The sequence below is a fragment of the Pantherophis guttatus genome, chromosome 3 (assembly GCF_059756535.1).
Source record: "Pantherophis guttatus breed Tessera chromosome 3, ASM5975653v1, whole genome shotgun sequence".
NCBI lineage: Eukaryota > Metazoa > Chordata > Lepidosauria > Squamata > Colubridae > Pantherophis > Pantherophis guttatus.
Window position 1 is genome coordinate 193448523 of NC_142065.1, and position 12942 is coordinate 193461464.

The window sequence follows — 12942 nt, forward strand, 5'->3', positions numbered from 1 at the left end:
AGCTCCTGTGCGCTTCGTGCCGGGGCATTGCAGTTTGGCGCATGGTCCTTGCAGGATGGGTGGGGGTCAGTACTTAAGGATTCCCCATCACCCTAATTCAGTACAAAGCAACGTTGTTGAGCTCATGAAGGTTGCTCCTTTTCTACATTCGATTGGACGTAGTGGACAGAACTATAGGAAAGTGCCTAAGATGGATATTTGGGTTACTCCTTGGTCTCTAAACCGGTGTTTCTCAACTTTGACCACTTTGAGAACTCTAGATTTAAAGTTCCAGAATTCCTCAGGCAACCATGTTGACTAGGGAATTCTGGGAGTGGAAGTCCAGACTTAACAGAGTTGAAAGGGACCTTGTAGGACATCTAATCCAACCCCCCTTTTCCCCCTCCCTCCATCACCACCCAAGGAGGAAACCCTATACCATTTTTGACAAATGGCAGTCCAGTCTCTTCTTGAACACTTCCAGTGAGGAAGCTCCCACAACTTCTGAAGGCAAGCTCTTCCATTGGTTGATTGCTCTCACTGTCAGAAAATTTCTCCTTATTTCTAGGTTGAATCTCCTTGATCAGTTCCCTTGTCTGGCTTTCAGCTGCTTTGGAAAATAGGTTGACCCTTTCCTCTCTGTGGCAGCCTGCTCTAAACCATTTAAAGCAGAGGTGGGCAACTATGGCCCTTTTATGACTCATGGACTTCAATTCCCAGAATTCCTGAGCTAACATGGCTGGCTCAGGAATTCTGAGAGTTGAAGTCCACAAGTCATAAAAGGGCCATAGTTGCCCATCCCTGATTTAAAGTAATAAAGGCAGGATAAAAATCTGAGAGACAGACAAACAGACAAGACAATTGATTTTGGTTTAACGTATTAAGTGAGTTCAATCATTAGGGTTAATGAAATGTTGATGTCTTAGTTATGCTTAATGAGTTGTATGGATGAGGACACATAACATACTATGCCCTAAAACTATGGTCTATGAACAAAATAATCTGCATCCAGACACTATGCTAAGCCAAGATCAAACAAACCACATTATGGCTTAGTGCAATGTGTCTACTTGCCTTCTCCGACAACCTAACTTTTAGGATTTATTTTTATGTTTAGTTAGAGTAACAGTTGGAATTTCCAGATGTATGTTGTTTTCAATGCAGTGAATAGGGTGAATAACAACTCTGTTATTCTGATGTGTCTTATCTTGAATCTGGTTACCCATATTATAAAATAATTTCACTCCCCAATAAAATGTAAGTTGGATTGCACGTTTATTGGGAATAAAACTCATTGAACTGTAAGAGTCCTATTTCTGAACTTTCTATATTGGGATCATTCTGAAGGTTTCTCTCTCTCTCTCTCAGAGACACCTGAATTTTGAAGTCACTGTTTACTTCCCTGTGTACCATTTACTTTTACGCTTTCCAAGAAAACTATCTGGAAACATGAGTGACTGAACTTTATTTTCCATTCATTTTAAATAAAATAAAGGTCAATTCCTGATAGAACAATCATGTGTTTTCTTTTAAAATTGTAGAGAAATTGTTCATTTTTTCTTCTCGGATATGTTTTCCCCATATTCATAATGTGGTCTATAGCCCCAGGATTTCCTAGTGTCTCCCACCCCAAAAACTAACCCGATCCCGCCTTGAATTCTTGAATACTTTCCAATAGAACCAAACCAAGATTGTTTTTTTTTAAAAAATGTAAATCCCAACTAAAACAGGCAATGAGAATACACCTCCATTTTGCTAAATAGCTAGTTTAAAGTCAGAAGAAACGACTGCGGCATCAACATAAATCAACCTAGACGTAAAAAAAAAAGTGGGGGGGAGTGCAGCACAGAAGAGCATTGTGGGAAAAGTAGTTTTTATGTTAAGGCGGCGTGAAGGGCGTCATGGGAACGGCTGAGCGGCAACGTCCTTCTGGGAGTTGTAGTTTTCATTGGGCGTCGAGCCGTTGAAGCCATGCGGCTGAGAACTACGCTTCCCAAATCTTTCTGCGAGGATTGAGGGAGGCGGTTGCAAGGCTTCTTTCTCTTTAGTTGGGTAAAGTCTTGGGCAACCCGGGGAGAGTTGGTCTTGCCGCGAGTTCGAGGCTCCGTTGAACCGGGTCTCCTCGGAGACTGAGCTCGTGGAGGGAGCAAGTGGGTCGCCGGAGAGGTAACCCGTTTGTTTGGGGTGGGTGGGGGGCGGGCAGTGCATCTAATGGAGGCTTTTGTGCTTGTGTGGATGCCGATTCCCCTTAGAATGTGCTTGATATTCTCGTCCCTTTTTCCCCATCCCTCCCAGTTTCCCTTCCTTAAAACAGAAACCGACTCCAGATCTGACTTATTTATTGCGAGGCTTTTTTTCAGTAGTATAGTTTGAGCATCATCATCATCATCATATGATGAAACTGATGGGCGTGCAACTCAAAAGCAAGGAGGACTCAAAATGGGTGGTTTTTCAGAGAGGAGGGGATCCCCATGTTAGTAAGTAATCTCAATTGTTTGGGTGCTTGAACCACTCAACCCTTGGAAAAATGCAATGGTACAACAGGGTCATATAGGTCGTTGAATTAAATCCCTCTTATATGGGCTGGGTTTTTAGCTGAGTAGGGGATGCATGTTGTGTGAATGCAGTCGAAATACACACACACACACACACACACACACACACACATATATATACACACACACACACATATATATATATACATATATATATGTAAATTTTCACGGGTATATATGTGTGTACAGTTAATATTTCGGGTTTCTTCCCGTGTAATTGTGAACATATCCCTAAAAGGGTTTTATCCTAAAAAGATTAAAAAAAAGGTTTTTATCCTAAAAGGAACATATCCCCCTTTTAGGGATATGTTCACAATTACACGAGAAGAAACCCGAAATATTAACTGTATATACACACACACACACACACACACACACACACACACACACAGTGCAGGTTTCTGGGAATCCAGATCCAAATTGGCAACAGGACAAGCTAACTTTATACCCAAGTCGCAATATTGATAATCCTTATTTCAGTTGTGGGTCTGCAGGTTTGAGGAGCTGCAACCAAAGAATTTATGGAAGCCAGAGATTGAAATAGTTTACATCATTGAAATCTCTGCTTTTCAGTAGATCTGGTCTACTTGCACGCAGGAGGGAAAAATGAACAAAGATGCACAAATGAGAGCAACTATTAATCAAAAGTTAATTGAAACAGGAGAACGAGAACGGTATGTGGGTTTTATTTTCTACTCTAGTTGTAGAGCTGTGTTGCTCGCTGGTTGAGAACACGCTTTAATGTTTTTCTAGTACCTAGTATGGATATACCATACTTCTAACACTGTTGTTTTTACAGCCTTAAAGAACTACTGAGAGCCAAATTAATTGAATGTGGTTGGAAAGATCAGCTAAAAGCACACTGCAAAGGTAATTGTCACTTGGGAATAGAGTGTAACTCTCACTTCACTAATTGTTGGTACCATGGTCATGAATCTTAATATTCATGTAATATGAATGTTCTCATGTTGCATTTTCAATCACAGATGTATGATATATAGACAATATTTTTAAAAAGGAAATAAATTGCAATGTCACTCTTAATACGTGATTCCCACGTCTGGCCTGCCTTAAGTACCCCTCTCTCCTCTATTTTGTCTTTTTTTCAATATTTATTTATATCCCACCTTTATTATTTTTATGAATAACTCAAGGCAGTGAACATATCCAGCACATCTTCCTCCTATATACACACTACATGGACAAGTTCCTGCAGACAAGATTTGCCATTACCTCCTTGATAGAGTTGAGAGGGAGTGTCTGGCCCAAGGTCGCCCAACTGGCTTTTTGCCTAAGGCAGAAGTATTACTCATAGTCTTCAGGTCTGATGCTTAACCACTGCATCAAATTGGCTCCCTAGATTTTAAATTATTTTTCTTTATTCCAATTACTTTGGAAAAGGGAAAATTTAAATAAAATAGCAACGTCAGCTAGGTTACAATGGTGTTTAGTTATGGACCAAGATAGATTCTTCCAAACAAGGATTCAACTGGATGATCTTGGGTGTAGGTTGCTGCATTAGTTTTAAATAATGTGGCACTACTTTAATTGAGTTGTGCAATTCAACGATTAAGTCAAACACGAAAGCGCTCTAAGCTGGATTTCAAGAGGTTTTTTTGTCATGTGTTGAATACATTGCTATTCAAAAACTACTCAAAAAAAATTGGGTGGCATGGGACTAAATGAGAGAGTAGAAGAGTGAGTAGATGTGGTTGGATTCTAGAATATGTAAGTGTGTGTGGTTCAGGCCATAATCCAAAGTATGCTTATTTATTTTTTAAAAAGCTCTATTTTAAAATAGAGGCAGTTTGGTCTAGTGGTTAAGGCACCAGGCTAGAAAATAGGAGAGCATGAGTTCACGTCCCACCATAATCATGAAAGCCAGCTGGGTGACATTGGACAGGTCATTCTGTTAGCCCAAATCACCTCACAGGGTTGTTATGGGGAAAATAGAAGGAAAATGTGCTGGATATGTTCTCCGCTTTGGGTTGTTTATAAAAATAAAAAAGGCAGGATACAAATAAATAGTGTTTAATGTATAAATAGGGTTTGTCTGTGCTATTGAGTTTAATGTACAAAAAGTTAGTTTCTGTAACTAAAACAAACCTCTCTACTTTTATCTGACATTAACATCTATGTGCTTGTCTTTATTTTGTTTAGATGTCATCAAAGAGAAAGGGCTAGAACATGTTACAGTTGATGATTTGGTGGCTGAAATTACTCCAAAAGGCAGAGGTAATAATGCTCTATTGCTTTGGTACTTGAGCATAAAGTGTACACTGAGTTGTTGGAATGAATTCTTTCTAAGCGCTGAACATAATTCATTTGTATAGCTTTAAGAAGATGGCTGATTCAGGTACCCTCCAATGATGCCCTGAAATTTACATTTGCATTTTATTCCAGTGTTTTTCAACCTCAGAAACTTTAATATGTGTGGACTTCAACTCCCAGAATTCTTCAACCAGCATGCAATGCATCCTGGGAATTGAAGTCTACACACCTTTTAAATTGCTGAGGTTGAGAAATACTGGTTTATCTGGTCAAAAGGGCTGACTTTTGTTTCCTTGATCTCAGCATTAAAATAGTCTCACATGTTGATTTGCTATGAAAATGTCTCAGTCTTTTAGATGCAATTAGCCACTGAGGGGAACGACAAAAACTAAGAATAAAACTTACAATAATTTCAAGGAGACCGGGGCAATCCTACTTGCAGGGATATTAATATTAATTGAAAGAGCTGAAGTTGCTGAGATCTTCAGTCTGTTTCAATAAGGAGTATTCTAAGTGGCAGATTTTATTTTCCTGGGCTCCAAGATCACTGCAGATGGGGACTGCAGCCAAGAAATTAAAAGACGCTCCTGAGGAGGAAAGCAATGGCAAACCTAGACAGCATACTAGAAAGCAGAAACATCACCCTGCCAACAAAAGAGCGCATAGTCAAGGCTATGGTTTTCCAGTTGCAGTGTATGGCTGTGAAAGTTGGATCATAAGAAAGGCTGAGCGCTGAAGAATTGAGGCCTTTGAACTATGATACTGGAGAAGACTCTTGCGAGTCCCTTGGACTGCAAGACGATCAAACCAGTCAGTCCTAGAGATCAACCCTGACTGCTCTTTAGAAGGCCAGATCCTGAAGATGAAACTCAAATACTTTGGCCACCTAATGAGAAGGAAGGACTCACTGGAGAAGAGCCTAATGCTGGGAAAGATTGGGGGCAAAAGAAGAAGGGGACGACAGAGAATGAGGTGGCCGGATGGAGTCACTGAAGCAGTAGGCGTGAGCTTAAATGGACTCCAGAGGATGGTAGAGGACAGGAAGGCCTGGAGGAATGTTGTCCATGGGGTCACGATGGGTCGGACATGACTTTGCAACTAACTACAACAACATTCTAAGTAGCTTAGCAGTGCTCATCTGCTCTGCTTTTTCATATTCCAAGATTCTGTTTACTGTCTCAGGAAACATTTGTGCGGGCCCTGAGATATTGCTATAAATAATCATCACAGAATTATAGAATTGACAAGTGTTACATAGAGATGATCAATGCAGGATTCCAAATGAAAGCATCCATGACAGCTTCTGTAGGAATATATTTATTTATTTATTGGTTCGATTTATATGCCGCCCTTCTCCGGAGACTCAGGGCGGCTTGCAATGCGTTAAGCAATAGCCTTCATACTTTTGTATATATCTGCTTAGTAGGGCTTTTGGCTCCCTCTAAGTGGTGTTCTTTTTTATACAAAGTCAGCTTATTGCCCCCACAATCCGGGTCCTCATTTTACCTACCTTGAAAGGATGGAAGGCTGAGTCAACCTTGAGCCTGGTGAGATTTAAACTTGCAGTAATTGCAGGCAGCTAGTGCTACTTAACAGCACTTTAGTCTGCTGCGCCACCAAGGCTCTTAATACATCAACAAAGACAAGCCCATCATCTGTCTCAGGGATCACCAATCTCCGGTCTTGGACTGGCACCAGTCCGTGGCATGCCAGCAATCAGGCCACACAAACAAATGAAGCCCCATCCATGGGATGTAGGCAGTATGCAAAATCACGCTCCTTCCGGTCCATGGAAAAACCTCTCTCCACGGAATTGGTCCCTATCTTATTCTTAGGAAGTTTCTACTATCAGCCAGAATATGCCTTCCAATAATGTAAGACAATTGCAGGTAGTCCTTTACTTTCAACCATAATAAGGACCAGAATTTTTGCTGCTAAGTGGGGTGGTTGTTAACTGAATTATGTCCAATTTTACGACCTTTCTAACGAGACTAGGTTATGCAGCAAGGCTAAAAATGACAAAGTGATTCAAAGAAGTTGGGAGCATCCTTTGATGCCTTCTTAAATCACTTCGGTACCATGTGCAAATCTGTGTCATGCATCTATGGGACATAGGTGACCAATTGCTTTGATTGACTTTTACCTTTCATTTCTGGATTGCAACACAGTGCAGAATAGAGTTCAGCAGTTCATTTCCATGATGTACAAACTGGCCTTTTCAGATGCACTGGATTTGCCATTTGAGCAGTCATAGCTTAGTGCTGATGCATCTTTTGATCGATTTCAATCCCTAGGCACTGTCCCAAAGGTGCTTTTTCAGGAGGCAACTGGACTTTCTAGTTTTTTCTTTTGAAGACGTTTCGCTTCTCATCCAAGATGCTTCTTCGGCTCTGGCAGGATAGTTGGGAATGGAAGGGAATGGAATGACTAACCTGTCAGAGCGGAACAGCATATAAGGAACAACATCAGGATTATATTGGATACGATAGAATACTATGAAGTCCACAATGAAAAACAGATGGTGTTGATATTCATCGACGCGCAAAAAGCATTCGATAACGTTAAATGGGACTTCATACTAGAACAATTAAAATATATGGATTTTGGGGGAAAATTTATAAAGATGTTTAAAACAATCTACTCCAGACAAGAAGCCAGAGTGGTGATAAACGGGGAAACGACAAAGAAGTTTTTAATCCAAAAAGGCACAATACAAGGTTGTCCGCTATCACCACTGCTTTTTATTTTATCACTAGAGGCTTTAATTAGACCAATTCGAGAAGACAAACAAATCAAAGGTTTAAAAGTAAGAAAATAAAGTTTTAAGGTACAGGCATTTGGCCTACCAGACTGGACAAAGTATTATCAGGCAGCAGTGTTGGTTTGGCTAAATGAGTGGATGCATCTTAAAAACACAAGACTATTGGCACTAGAATGTCATGACTTACAGACAGGGTGGCACGCTATTCTATGGGAGGAAAAACATTTAGTCCATCAGTACTTCCGGAGGCATTATATTAGGAGAGCACTATTGGATATTTGGAAAAAAACAAAAAGAAATAATTATATGGAAATTCCTAATTGGGTGTCAACATTAGAAATGTACACACATCCAAATTTGACAAAACGGGGAGCTGTCATCTATAAAGGTATTTTGAATGAGAAAGGAGAATTAAAAGCAAGAAATACTTTAAAGGAAGAAGGAATCAAATTGGAATGGTGGGCGTATCTCCAAATTCAATCTAAATTTAGCAAATTTAGCAAAGATAAAAAGGAATGGGGCATAAAGCAAGAATCATCAGAATTAGATAAAATTTTATTTAGTAGGGAAGGCAGGACCATAAGTAAACTATATCGATATTTATTAGAACAAGATGTGATTGAGGAACAGAAACAATGATAATTTGGTGTAAATATTTTGAGCACAATATCAATTTGGACAATTGGCAAAGTTTATGGGAAAAAAATTTAAAAATCACACTAGCAACTTCCTACAAGGAAAACCTCTATAAGATGTTCTATAAGTGGCACCTCCCCCCCCCCCCACAAGATTAGCACGAATGAATAAGGGAAAATCCTCGATATGCTGGAAGTGTGGAGAGAACTTTGGGAATTACTACCACATGTGGTGGGAATGCCCAAAGATGCAGAAATGGAATTTACTAAAGAACTGGCTGGAAGAAATTTTGCTAACAGATATAGAGGTCAAACCGGAATTTTTCTTATTGGGAATTCTAGAAAGAAAATATAAGAAAGATACAAATTGTTTATTACTGCATATACTCACAGCGACACGAATAGCCTTCGCTCAAAAATGGAAAGAGAAAGATATTCCAACTGAAGAGAAAATATTACTGAAAATCTTTTAACTGTGCAGAAATGGACAGACTCACTTTGGAACTCAAGGATAAAAGCGAAACTAAGTACTACAAAATCTGGGAACAATTTTATGATTGGATAGATAACTAGAGAGTAGCCAAGACAAATGTATAGTGTTAGAACAAAAATATAGATGTTATAGATAAATGTATGTTTAAGAGATAAATAAATATACAGAAATAAGGGAAAAAGTATGATTGTATTATTAATAAAAAACTTTTTTTTTAAATAAAAGAGTGTTCCGAAGTTTGTTTCAAGCAACTAATACTATTTTTGGGTTGAGCTTGATTTGGTGGCTCACACGGACAGATTCATGTTGTTATATGGGTCTGATTCAAATGTTGCCATTCCATGCTTTTTGTAAGAATTTTGGATTTCCCATTCACGTCCTACCCATGGTCCATCATACTTAGCTTTCTAGCTTGCCACCTGGCAAACATACCTGCATCTACGCTCATACCAGTGGTGGGTTGCCCCCGGTTCACACTGGTTCTATAGAACCGGTAGTAAAACCGGTGGGAGGCTCCGCCCACCGACCCCGATGTCATCAGAACACTTCTGCGCATGTGCAGAAGAGCGCGCACAAAGCAAGAGCGTGCACGCGGCCCTGTTGCGAACTGTTAGTAAAGGTAAGTAGAACCCACCCCTGGCTCATACATATAGAAATGCACAAAGGATAGTATAGTATAATAGTATAATACAATACTAAATAAACAGTTCTCGACTTATGACTGTAATTGAGCTTGAAATTACAGCAGTTAAGTCATGTCAGTTGTTAAGCAGATCACCATGTGACTGTCCAATTTTACACCTTTTTTGCCGTGACTGAGTGATGGGCACAGTCATTCAGTGATCCCAATGGGCATTTTTTTTTTTTTGCCGGAAACCAGAAGTTACATATCAGTGTCCAGCAGAAAACATCATACATTGCAATCAAAAAGCTGTAAATGAGGGCAAACACCCAAAATGCGATCATGTGACCATGGAGCGGGGTCTGGCTCTTGGAACTTGAAAACCTGGTCATAAGTAGCTCTGGATAGGTCCGTCGTAACTTTGATCATTGAGCGACCAGTGGTAAGTCAGGGACTATCTGCATTTGAAATTATTTGCAGCGTGGCGATGATTTCATCTTGCTCTTTTTCTTTTTCTTTTCTTTTTCAGCTTTGGTGCCTGATAGTGTAAAGAAAGAACTTCTACAGAGAATAAGAACATTTCTGGCTCAACATGCCAGTCTTTGAGCCATCCGTTTGAATTTTCCCGTGCTTTAACACACTGTTCAGTAAATCACATGAAAAACTGGGCATTTTTCATACTTCAGGGTTCAAGTTCACTATTTTTCTTTAAATATTTCGTTTACTTACTCCAAGTCCACTTCGATATCCTGACCTCTTAATGTTTTAATAAAAGAACAATGCCAACAACCTGCGCTTACATGTTGAAGTCAAAGATGTTTTGCCATTGTGTGTCTTAATGGGTTTGACCTGTGTCCATATACTTTAATATTAAATGGCTTGTCTGCCATCCCGCTAGATCAGAAGTCTTCAAACTTGGCAGCTTTAAGACTTGTGGACTTCAACTCCCAGAATTCTCCAGCCAGCATAGAGAATTCTGGGAGTTGAAGTCCACAAGTCTTAAAGCTGCCAAGCTTGAAAACCTCTGCGTTAGATGAATTCAGCAGAAAGGATAATAAAGAATAAATTCTAAATATTTGATGTCAATTGCAAAACAGCACTGCAGCAGAGGGAAAGCAAAGAGTAAAATTACTGTACCATGGTTCCAAATAATGGCGCATGACCAGTGACGTGCAAATCCAGCCATTGCATGCCTGCCATGCTGACCTCGGTTGAAAAGGCCAGCATTTGTGTAACAATGTACACATTTTGTCACCTGTTTGCTTTTCCTTCCACCCCTTGGATGTCCAGGAGAAGAATGATTCCTTTGAAATAATGGAAGGTACAGAATAGTAAACTTCAGATTTTGCCACCTTTTAGCCTGTCACAGTCCATAATGAGTAAGTAACAAGATGAGTTCAGTCTTCTTCTTTTTTTAAAAAAAAAATTGTAATAAGTAATGTGTTTCATGACCAAAGAAGCCATATTCGGTAATCTGCAACACAATTTGGGCCACATATACTAATACTCCGGTTGCTACGAGATGTCAAAAATACAAGGCTGTCAGAAATCAAACCTATTTCTTACTTATTAGTATAATGTATAGGTTTGATTGAAATAATGTTGTAGCATTATTTTGAAAGTTTTAAATTTGAATGGCTCAAATAGATCTGAGCCTGAATCTGAGCCTCTTTCTGGTAGGATTGCATTTCATGTCTAGTAGTCCTCAACCTACAATCATTCGCTTAGTGACCGACCATTCGAAGTTACAATGGCACTGAAAAAAGTGACACGACCGTTTTTCACATGATTGTTGAAGCATCCCCATGGGCACGTGATCAAAATTAGGAGGCTTGGCAACTGGCATGTATTTATGATGGTTGCAATGCAATGTTCTAGGACAGGGGTCTGCAACCTTAAACATTCAAAGAGCCATTTGGACCCGTGTCCCACAGAAAAGAAAACACCGGGAGCCACAAAACCTTTCCCGTGCCTGACTATTTCTTGAGCAGCCACAAAACTAGCATATGTAGTTGAATTAACGTTGTGTTTTCTTCTGAAACTTTACTTTTCTTGGATTTATCCATGGTTGGTCTACCGGGGGTTGAAAAGCTCAATAAATCATGTGCTGGTGGGTGTCGCACGTTGGCTGTTGTGACGCATATTTTGAGTGACGGAGCCGCAGCAGAGGGGTGAAAGAGCCACATGCGGCTCCAGAGCCGCAGGTTGCTGACCCCTGTTCTAGGGTCATGTGATCCCCTTTTGTGACCTGACAAGCAAAGTCAAGAGGGAAGCCAGATTTACTTAATAACCATTTTACTATCTTAACCGTAGCAAGAAAGGTCACAAAATGGAGCAAACCTCACTTGACAACTGTCTTGTTTAGCAACAGAAATTTTGGTCTCAGTTGTGGTAGTAAGTTGAGGACTGCCTGTTTGACTATTGTAAGCCAGAACCAGGTTATGTGGTATCATAATGTGTAGTGGGCATATTAGCAGTATCTTGAAAATAGGTTCTTGAAATGGGTGTGTGGATGCCCCTTACAAAGCTAGCATTATTTACGTTGCAAATATCCAGAGAGGTGGTAGCAGATTGCCTCTCTCTGCTGCCATCTAGTGATCGCCCAGATGTTTGCAGCCTAATTATGGTAGATTTAGTATCTCCTACAGATCAAGTGGAGGTATCCATTTCTGAATGACAGTTCAGGCCTTTGAATATTATTTAAGCAAATATATGGATGTTAGGTCTCAATTCTGTAAAAAAAATGAAATGCTTCATAAAAATTCTATTAATTAACATGTAGTCCTCAATACTTTTAATTTGTATTTTTAAAAGATGAAACTGAATCGGTAAAAGAAAAAATATTTTTGGAACAGAAAGATGTTCCAAAGTAACACGAATACTCTGAAGTTAATGTCTTGCTAACTCTATATAGTCTTAATTTTTAATTTTAGAAACATTGCATTGTTTTAAAGGTTTATTTGGAGAAGTTCCCTTGCTTTTCATTTGGGTACAATCACTGGCCAGCAAAAGGGATTCACTTTCCAGATTCCTATTTATGCCGTAAGAATATATGATTTAATTAATGACACATTTTGTTTGCTAGAAATTTAACCTCATGGATGTAGCACCTTTTTGAAAATCCAAATGCTTTGCCAACTACGTTCTCTTTTAAAAATGCTTTTGAACATACTGTTTAAAAAAATGCCAATTCCCAGCCCACTATATCTTAAGACATGTCTTTCTCTGACACTATATCCGTAATGGTAAATAAGTCGACAGTTTTATTTTGGAAGGCTCAAGTGTAGACCAGAATGGATAATACGCTGGATATTATTAATATTAGGAAGGCAGGCAACCGTAAGCTTAGAGAGACAATCACAAAGATAAGGACATTTCAGTGAAACAAAAATCAGCTAGTGATCTGTAGATGTGAAAGCTGGACACTGCAAAGCAAAAATAATAATAGATGTCTTGAAGATTTGGAGACGGTTACAGTTCGTCCTTGTTTAACGACTGCCTCATTTATCAACCGTTCGCAATTAGAAGGCATCTGACAGCGCAAAAGTAACTTTCCCAAAACCTCGCAGCAGGTCTGCAAAGCACTGTAAAAGCAACTCCAGTTTAAACCAGCCCGTCTCGCTCTT

The 12942-nt window shown here is 39.5% G+C and overlaps 1 protein-coding gene across 2 annotated transcripts; it reads left to right on the forward strand.

Moving 5' to 3' along the window:
- Positions 1-1904: 1904 nt before the first annotated feature.
- ENY2 (ENY2 transcription and export complex 2 subunit) lies at positions 1905-10105 on the forward strand. Of its 2 annotated transcripts, none has more exons than XM_034422189.3 (5): positions 1905-2145; positions 3111-3208; positions 3334-3404; positions 4695-4769; positions 9846-10105. In XM_034422189.3, exons 2-5 carry the CDS (start codon positions 3141-3143, stop codon positions 9920-9922), a joined length of 291 nt encoding a protein of 96 aa, XP_034278080.1. In that variant the 5' UTR covers positions 1905-2145; positions 3111-3140; the 3' UTR covers positions 9923-10105. The 2 variants fall into 2 exon arrangements, with proteins under 2 accessions (XP_034278080.1, XP_034278079.1); XM_034422188.3 differs by having other exon boundaries at positions 1927-2145; positions 3108-3208.
- The last annotated feature ends 2837 nt before the right edge of the window (positions 10106-12942 follow it).